Here is a 10,205-nt window from a genome sequence, read left to right as displayed (position 1 = left end):
ACTGGAAGGGGGGGAAAGTGTCCGGACTGGAAGGGGGTGAAAGTGCCCGGACTGGAAGGGGGGGGAAGTGTCGGGACTGGAAGGGGGGTCAAAGTGTCCGGACAGGAAGGGGGGGAAAGTGTCCAGACTGGAAGAGGGGAAATGTCCAGACTGGAAGGGGGTGAAAGTGTCCGGACTGGAAGGGGGTGAAAGTGTCCGGACAGGAAGGGGGGGAAAGCGTCCGGACTGGAAGGGGGGAAAGCGTCCGGAATGGAAGGGGGTGAAAGTGTCCGGACTGGAAGGGGGTGAAAGTGTCCAGACTGGAAGGGGGTGAAAGCGTCCGGACTGGAAGGGGGGAAAGTGTCCGGACTGGAAGGGGGAAAATGTCTGGACTGGAAGGGGGGGAAAGCGTCCGGACTGGAAGGGGGGGAAAGCGTCTGGACTGGAAGGGGGTGAAAGCGTCCGGACTGGAAGGGGGGAAAGCGTCCGGACTGGAAGGGGGGAAAGTGTCCGGACTGGAAGGGGGGGAAAGTGTCCGGACTGGAAGGGGGTGAAAGTGTTCGGACTGGAAGGGGGTGAAAGTGTCCGGACTGGAAGGGGGTGAAAGTGTTCGGACTGGAAGGGGGTGAAAGTGTCCGGACTGGAAGGGGGGGAAAGTGTTCGGACTGGAAGGGGGTGAAAGTGTCCGGACTGGAAGTGGTTAACTTAACATACACACCCGCAGCAGTTCGCAGGAATGGGGTGCGATTGTGATGCAGTATGGAATTCGCACAGAAAACTCTTCAAATTCTGCACATCATCAGTGTGAACCCGGGCTAAAAGTCGGGATCTTTCCCATGACGTCAGAGGACAGCGAGCTTCATCCCACTGTCATCTGAAGACAGGTCACAGGAGTGCAGGACGAACTGCACTCCTGTGATCCACAGGAGAAGTACAGCCAAAAGAGCTTTGGCTGTACTTCTCCTTTAATATCTGGTAATTTTTTATTTTCACTTTAATTTTCTTTTTTTGCACATTTTTGTGTGGATTTTAGTGTAGCGCCTTCTACTGTGCTACTAGACTAGTGTAGTGTATTGTAGGTAAAATCATTGTTTATGACTCATGGTCATGTGATTAAGGTCAGGTTATTGCAGGTCAGCTGGATGACTCAACAGGTTGTGGCTCTATCACCTCCTCCTGACTCTGGAGGACCATAGCACCTTCCAGAAGTCGGAAAGAAGGAAGGAGTGGAGGCCTAATCTGCATATTCATGGGGGTCTGGCCAATCCCAGGTTTGGAGGCCCTGGTAGAGTGGTGGACTGGCCATGGGAGAGTCAGGCTGAAAGGGGTGTCGGGTGGAAGACGGAGTGCTGAGAAAACTTTGGTGCCTAGGAGGGGTTCCCTAGGTCACGGGGGCTGGCTCAGGAGGATACATTTAGCAGTAAGTAGTGAATGGGATCGAGACCTGGAGAAGCAGGGAGCAAAGAGGACAGTGTGAGTACAGCAGCATTCTATGGGATCTACAAGGGGGGAAGACTGCCACACGCTGCAAGCTTTCTAAGGACAGCATTGGGCTACATCCTTAATATTTGTCCCGGGAGATCTTCTGAGAAGCCAGGAGGGCTGGTAGTGCTTGCAGGCTGCGGAGCTGGAAGCAGCTCTAGAGGGGGACAAAGAGAAAACATGTCTCTACATGTAACTATGAGAAGTTAAGTTGATTTTTGAGGAGCTGCTAGTTCTTTGCCTGATCTGCAATGGCTGATGGCTTTCAGGAAAAGAACAGCCCAGGATCTGCCTTTGTACATAGGAGGGAAGTGTCCCCCTTCCATTGATGCAAGCCAACTGGTCATCCCATAATTCCTATTTGCCTTTCCAAGTTGAATTCCCCAAATAAAATATCAAAACCAAGCGCATGGACTGGTCCACTGCCTTTGGATGCAAGTCTGTGGAAATGAAATACCTGTTGCCTGGCTGTGTTATGGCTCTGTAGGCAAGTGATGGCGCCGCGGTCTGACAATATTGTATCCCAATCAGACCAAGTGACACTAATACAGAGATATTGAGGAGCCTATGCCCCAGAGATGTGTGTGATCCTCGGACACAGCCATAGATCATCACTGGAAGATGATGTGATATTCGGGGTAGGCCTGGATGTCATTAAATATCACAAACATTGAAGGGTTCTGGACGTTATTCGTCACGCTGTCATACAGGTCGGTGGGGTTGGCTGGATTTTTGGCTGGAGGTGCTATCATCCCTTGGCTTCCAACACAGTAGAGTCCGGTGAGAACGCGGGCCAGGTACATGTGCTTCAGTCCATTTCCATCAGGTCTGGCGTATTTACCAGAATAATCTGCATTCACTGCAAAATATGTGCCATTTCCATAAAGAGTACCTGTATGAAAAGAAAGACACGTCACACATTAACCCCTTCAATACCGAGCACTTTCACCTCCTCCCTGCCCAGGCCAATTTTCAGCTTTCAGCTGAAATAGTTTTTTTTCACACAAATAGAGCTTTCTTTTGGTGATATTTAATCACCACTGAGGGGGTGGGGGGTATTTTTTGCTAACCAAATGAAAATGACTGAAAATTTTGAAAAGAAAAAGTTTTCTGTTGTGAAGTGTTTCTGTTATAAAGTTTTGCAAACAGATAATTTTTTCTCATTTATTGATGTGCACTGATGAGGCTGCACTGATAAACAGCACTGATGGGCATTGATAGGCGGCAATGATGGACATTGATAGGTGGCACTGATGGACATTGATAGGCGGCAATGATGGACATTAATAGGCGGCAATGATGGACATTGATAGGCGGCAATGACGGACATTGATAGGCGGCAATGATGGACATTAATAGGCGGCAATGATGGGCATTGATAGGCGGCAATGATGGACATTAATAGGCGGCAATGATGGGCATTGATAGGCGGCAATGACGGACATTGATAGGCGGCAATGATGGACATTGATAGGCGGCAATGACGGACATTGATAGGTGGCACTGATGGCCACTGCGGTTGTTTCAGAGGCCCAGGGGGAGAAGGGAGAGGAGATTGTTGTCCTCCATCCCCACAGTCAGCCAGAGTGGAGGAAACTGTCTTCCCTCCCAAGCCAGGATCTGTGCACCAGGGGGACAGTGACAGAGGAGTGCCATCCCAGCAGCAGATCCACAGTCTGGGAGTGGAGGAAGCAGGCCGGCTTCCCTCCCCCACGGTTAGCCGGAGCAGATGTGGGGTCCTCAGCAGAAGTGCTGGCAACAGGACAGAGCGCCGCTGGTCTCTGCCTAGCAACTACAGTCACCACCTGGATACCCCAGGGATGCTGGGCAGTCGGCCCAGATCCCCCACAGCATGATGGAGCCGGCCCAGCCACCCTGTCTTCTCTCCAGTGGCTGAGAGGACTTCAAGGAGAAGGACCAGTCCGTACTTCTCCCCAGCGGCGGGTATGTTTTACGAGAGAGGCAGAGGTTGGCTGGGTGAGTAATGCTTTGTGTAGGACAATTTGTTTGGGGTACAGTGTGGGTGCCGGCATTGGGGGACTGGAAGTACAGACTAACTTTGGAGTCAACCCGTCTGGGGTTTCCTCCTGCGCTAGTCTACTGCCAAAAGGGGAGATATGTGATGGGAGTCACTTTGGGTGGGGGGCCCATGGAACACAGCTCACTTTAGAGAGGTGGGTAGACCCCTGTCTCAGCTCCCCATATCCCTATTATGTGTAAGTCACCCTGTGCCTGTTAGGGGTACAGGGTGATCTGTCCAAATATTGGGGGGGGGGGTTGTGGATTGTTTAATGCCATGTGGCTGCATCCCATTGTTCTATTGTGTGTCTGGCTTGGGAGCAAACTATTATGGGATGTACAGTCATGGCCGAAATTGTTGGCACCCTTGATATTTCTCCAGGAAATCATGTATTTCTCACGAAACGTATTGCATTAACACATGTTTTGCTATACACATGTTTATTCCCTTTGTGTGTATTGGGACAAAACAAAAAAAGGGAGGAAAGAAAGCAAATTCGACATAATGTCACACAAACCTCCAAAAATGGGCTGGACAAAAGTATTGGCACCCTTTCACAACTGCGGATAAATAAGAATGTTACAAGCATGTGATGCTCCTGTAAACTCACCTGGGGCAAGTAACAGGTGTGGGCAATATAGAAATCACACCTGAAAGCAGATAAAAAGGAGAGACGTTCACTTAACCTTTGCATTGTGTGTCTGTCTGTGCCACACTAAGCATGGACAACAGAAAGAGGAGACGAGAACTGTCTGAGGACCTGAGAACCAAAATTGTGGCAAAATATCAACAATCTCAAGGTTACAAGTCCATCTCCAGAGAACTAGATTTGCCTTTGTCCACAGTGCGCAACATTATCAAGAAGTTTGCAACCCATGGCACTGTAGCTAATCTCCCTGGTCGTGGACGGATGAGGAAAATTGATGAAAGATTGCAACGCAGAATAGTCCGGATGGTGGATAAGCAGCCCCAAACATGTTCCAAAGACATTCAAGCTGTCCTGCAGGCTCAGGGAGCATCAGTGTCAGCGCGAACTATCCGTCGACATTTAAATGAAATGAAACGCTATGGCAGGAGACCCAGGAGGACCCCACTGCTGACACAGAGACATAAAAAAGCAAGACTACAGTTTGCCAAAATGTACTTGAGTAAGCCAAAAGCCTTCTGGGAAAACGTCTTGTGGACAGATGAGACCAAGATAGAGCTTTTCGGTAAAGCACATCATTCTACTGTTTACCGAAAACGGAATGAGGCCTACAAAGAACAAAACACAGTACCTACGGTAAAATATGGTGGAGGTTCAATGATGTTTTGGGGTTGTTTTGCTGCCTCTGGCACTGGGTGCCTTGACTGTGTGCAAGGCATCATGAAATCTGAGGATTACCAAAGGATTTTGGGTCGCACTGTAGGGCCCAGTGTCAGAAAGCTGGGTTTGCGTCCAAGATCCTGGGTCTTCCAGCAGGACAATGACCCCAAACATACGTCAAAAAGCACTCAGAAATGGATGGCAAAGAAGCGCTGGAGAGTTCTGAAGTGGCCAGCAATGAGCCCAGATCTAAATCCCATTGAACACCTGTGGAGAGATCTTAAAATTGCTGTTGGGAAAAGGTGTCCTTCCAATAAGAGAGACCTGGAGCTGTTTGCAAAGGAAGAGTGGTCCAAAATTCCGGGTGAGAGGTGTCAGAAGCTTATTGATGGTTATAGGAAGCGACTGATTTCAGTTATGTTTTCCAAAGGGTGTGCAACCAAATATTAAGTTAAGGGTGCCAATACTTTTGTCCAGCCCATTTTTGGGGTTTTGTGTGACATTATGTCATATTTGCTTTTCTGCCTCTGTTTTATATTTGTTCCAATACATACAAAGGGAATAAACATGTGTATAGCAAAACATGTGTTAATGCAATACCTTTTTTGTGTGAAATACTTGATTTTCAGGAAAAATATCAAGGGTGCCAACAATTTCGGCCATGACTGTATGTGTTTATGTGTATTAGCTTAGTGGGGGGGGGTGTCTCCAGCAGCCCTCCCTCCTGGTGGGACTGTCTGCTGGTGTGAAGTTTGAATACCTGTGTGTCTCTTGTTGCTAAGTGTAGATTGCCCTGCCCTGTGTCATTATGCAGGGAGGGGGGATTGCCCCGCCCTGTGTCATTATGCAGGGAGGGGGGAGATTGCCCCCTGAGCGTATAAAAAGCCAGTTCGAGTTTCAAATAGTTACATGTTCAGACAGATTGGTGTTGTCTAGTCTTGTATGGTCAGCTGTGGTGTCTGCGGTCGGTGTTCGGACGGGGAATCGGTATTCTAACTGAAGTACGCAAGCACAGACTGGGTCGGTTCCGTTACAGGCACTAATAGGCAGCATTGAAGGGCAGTGATAGCAGCACAGATAGGTGTCACTGACTGGCAGCACTGATGGGCACAGATTGGCAGCACTGATGGGCACTGATTGGCAATAAAAAGTAGCACTGATGAAGCAGCATTGATAGGCAGCACTGATGGGCACTGATGAGGCAGCACTGATGAGGTGGCACTGATAAGCGGCACTGATAGACAGCACTGATGGGTACTGATAGGCAGCACTGAAGGGCACTAATAGGCAGGACAGAGAGGTGGCCCTGACTTGCAGCACTGATGGGTACTGATTGGAAGCACTGATGAGCACTGACTGACAAGCACTGCTGGGAACTGATTGGCAATGATAGGCAGCATTGATGGGAACTGTTGGGGCTGCACTGCTAACCAGTGTAGAGGTCTCCTTTCACACTTGCCGGTTATCGGCAGTACTTTCCTGATCACGTGGTAAATGGCCACTGTGATTGGCTCTTTACCGTGACACGTAATCAGCTTTGTCCGAAGAGAGCACCAGGTGCGTGCCACAGCAGGTCCGTGGTTCTGGGAAGAATATGATGCCCTCCCAGAACTGGATAATGACACTGTAGCCTTCATTCGGCTATAGCGAAGTCAGCAAATGGTTAATATGGGAGAGTTCCAGAAAAGAGGTGCAGCAGGAGAGGAGTTCTCGAGGTGAGAGTGAAACATGGGAGAGAAGATGACACTATTGCTGGGTACACACCATCAATTTTTTTTTTTCCATTCAACCCAATGCCCTCTAGTAGTTATTACTGGATCCCCTCTCCAGGGATACCCCCATACAGTCGGATTGAGGAGTATCTGGGGTAGGAGAGGTACATTGGGTGATGCTGGCTAGCTCTTCAGAAGATGATTTTTGTGTGCATAAAGAGTTGCACTATAGTTCAGGAAGTTTGTCCTCAGTTGCCATTCCCTTGGCCATCCCATATTCCCCTTGCCCCTTTCAAGTTCTACATCCCAAATAAGACTTCAAAACAAAGCTCAAGGACTGGTTTTCTGTCTCCTGGTGCAAGTCTTGGTGAAGATGCATGTTGCCTGGCTGTGCAGGACTATAGGGGGATCCAAATCTTCAGCAGCTCCTAAGGGGGTAGTACTACATGTGTTTTCTGTGATGCTAGTGACTGTACTGCCTGCACCATGGAAATGCATGATGCTGTGTGAAAATACCGGACACAGTGTGGCACCCCTGATGGACCCAGATGACACCCTGATTGAGAAATACTATTCTAGTGGGCCACAGACATAGGCTGGGTCCTTGGGGTGGAGTCTTTAAATAGAAAGACAAAAGAGCACCACAGGGTTTTTGATAGACCATGTGATAGTTATTAGATGCAGAGTTTTGAGAAAACTCGAATGTGTTTCTGATGCTTAAAGAGCCCCTTCATTGGGACTTTAAACATTTAGCGGAAGGGAATCTGGGCACAATCTGGATACCAAATACAAAACTTAAAAGATCCATATTGATATGAAGCCTGGTTTAAAGATGTGATCTGGTATCAAGCTTGTGCCCAGATTCTCTTCAGCTAAAAGTCCAAAGGCCCCAGGAAGGTGCCGTCTCCTAAAACACGTTGGCCTTTCCTTAGGACTCTGCAACTCATAAACCCTGTCTGGACTATCAGAAACCTCATGGTGTTCTCCTCATTTTCCACTATTTGAAGGTTGTTACTGTCTGTGCCTCTAAAAGGGAGATTTCCCAAAATTCAAGTGATAGGGTGTCACTAGGTGTCAGAGCCAGGATCCGAATCTGCGGTGAGTGGCAATGTTTCTTCTTGCTGAGCCACCTGGAATACTGGACAGCTCCCTTGACAGTTATTTGGATGATCCTGCCTTGACCTTGTTTATTATGAACCTTGAACCCCTTGCTCCTCCCATGAACTTCCTGATATAAGCCATGTCTCTGCACTTCCTGTTTGCCAGATTTTTGTGCTCTCCAGCCAGTATCGTGCTCTTTATCATCTCTGCTGTTATCCGTATTTTGCTATCACTCGTTATTGACCCTTGGCGTGTTCTCGACTACGCTTCTGCCTGATCCCAACCTGCGGCTGCTCATTACCGTCCTTGGCTTGTTCTCGACTACGCTTCTGCCTGATCCCAACCTGTGACTGCTCATTACCGACCTTGGCTTGTTCTCGACTACGCTTCTGCTTGATCCCAACCTGCGACTTCTCATTACCGACCTTGGTTTGTTCTCGACTACGCTTCTGCTTGATCCCAACCTGCGACTTCTCATTACCGACCTTGGTTTGTTCTCGACTATGCTTCTGCCTGATCCCAACCTGCGACTTCTCATTACCGACCTTGGCTTGTTCTCGACTACGCTTCTGCCTGATCCCAACCTGCGACTGCTCATTACCGACCTTGGCTTGTTCTCGACTACGCTTCTGCTTGATCCCAACCTGCGACTGCTCCTTACCGACCTTGGCTTGTTCTCGACTACGCTTCTGCTTGATCCCAACCTGCGACTGCTCATTACCGACCTTGGCGTGTTCTCGACTACGCTTCTGCCTGATCCCAACCTGCGACTGCTCATTACCGACCTTGGCTTGTTCTCGACTATGCTTCTGCCTGATCCCAACCTGTGACTGCTCATTACCGACCTTGGCTTGTTCTTGACTACGCTTCCGCTTGATCCCAACCTGCGACTGCTCATTACCGACCTTGGCGTGTTCTCGACTACGCTTGTGCCTGATCCCAACCTGTGACTGCTCATTACCGACCTTGGCTTGTTCTCGACTACGCTTCTGCTTGATCCCAACCTGCGACTGCTCATTACCGACCTTGGCTTGTTCTCGACTACGCTTCTGCTTGATCCCAAGCTGCGACTGCTCATTACCGACCTTGGCTTGTTCTCGACTACGCTTCGGCCTGATCCCAACCTGCGACTGCTCATTACCGACCTTGGCTTGTTCTCGACTACGCTTCTGCCTGATCCCAACCTGCGACTGCTCATTACCAACCTTGGCTTATTCTCGACTACGCTTCTGCCTGATCCCAACCTGCGACTGCTCATTACCGACCTTGGTGTGTTCACGACTACGCTTCTGCCTGATCCCAACCTGCGACTGCTCATTACCAACCTTGGCTTGTTCTCGACTACGCTTCTGCCTGATCCCAACCTGCGACTGCTCATTACCGACCTTGGCTTGTTCTCGACTACGCTTCTGCCTGATCCCAACCTGCGACTGCTCATTACCGACCTTGGCTTGTTCTCGACTACGCTTCTGCCTGATCCCAACCTGTGACTGCTCATTACCGACCTTGGTGTGTTCTCAACTACGCTTCTGCCTGATCCCAACCTGCGACTGCTCATTACTGACCTTGGTGTGTTCTCGACTACGCTTCTGTCTGATCCCAACCTGCGACTGCTCATTACCGACCTTGGCTTGTTCTCGACTACGCTTCTGCCTGATCCCAACCTGCGACTGCTCATTACTGACCTTGGCGTGTTCTCGACTACGCTTCTGCCTGATCCCAACCTGCAACTGCTCATTACCGACCTTGGCGTGTTCTCGACTACGCTTCTGCTTGATCCCAACCTGCGACTGCTCATTACCGACCTTGACTTGTTGACTGACCACGCTTCTGTTTGATCCTTACCTCCTTATACGCTACTGGACCTCTGCTTGCTCACCTCCTGGTGGGGTGATCCTGAGGACCGCGACCTGGTGCTAACAAGCAGCCAAATCCATCTTCACCATCAGGAGCTCTGGTGAACACCGGTTGCTACTTAGACTCCGCACCTCAGGTGAGCCACAGTGACCTGCCAGTGTACCTATCCTGCTGGTTTCACGTAAGCCTTTCCACTGCTATAGCAACTGGTCTTTGAGCCTGACCCCTGATCGTGACACTAGGACTGGAAGTGAGAGGAAATCTCTCCAACATGGATTGAGACAGAGACAGAAACCTGGTGGGGATATGTTATCGTATGTGTTTAGAAGAGGCAGCTCTGATGTCCAGCATGAAGTCTGCAGTTGATCCAGAGGAAGACAAAAACCTTTACATAATGCAATCCCCTAAGGCACTCAGCCATTCCCTGGATCACCAATCCACAGTCTTATTTCCTGCAGATATTGATGGCCCCGTACATTCTCTCTATTTACATACATATGTCGCATTGCCCCCTTAGAAGTTTCTAAATATTTGGGTCCCCCTATAGTTCTGCACAGCCAAGCAACACACATTTTCTTCCTGGCTTGCACTCCAGACACAGTGAACTGTCCTAGAACATATTTTTGGGGCTTTTATTAGGGTTATTGAATTTGGATGGGGTTGAGGAATGCAAGGAACTGTAAACCGAGGACAACTCCTTAGCAACTATGTACAAGTCCACAAAAGGGTTTTTCTCTTTTCTTTAAGA

The 10,205-nt window shown here is 49.3% G+C and overlaps 1 protein-coding gene across 1 annotated transcript in view; it reads right to left on the bottom strand.

Annotated features, from left to right (window-relative positions):
- Window positions 1–760: 760 nt before the first annotated feature.
- LOC149437904 (protein mono-ADP-ribosyltransferase PARP14-like) overlaps window positions 761–10,205 on the bottom strand; it is a 64,895-nt gene continuing 55,450 nt past the window's right edge. The window contains exon 17 of the mRNA XM_089660493.1: window positions 761–2,353. Within this exon, the coding sequence (XP_089516619.1) occupies window positions 2,073–2,353 (281 nt within the window). The 3' untranslated portion in view covers window positions 761–2,072. The remainder of the gene's footprint in view (window positions 2,354–10,205) is intronic.

This window comes from Staurois parvus, unplaced genomic scaffold (assembly GCF_062004578.1).
Source record: "Staurois parvus isolate SC_StPar_1 unplaced genomic scaffold, SC_StPar_1.0 ptg001247l, whole genome shotgun sequence".
NCBI lineage: Eukaryota > Metazoa > Chordata > Amphibia > Anura > Ranidae > Staurois > Staurois parvus.
This window is presented reverse-complemented; position numbering and strand designations above follow the sequence as displayed.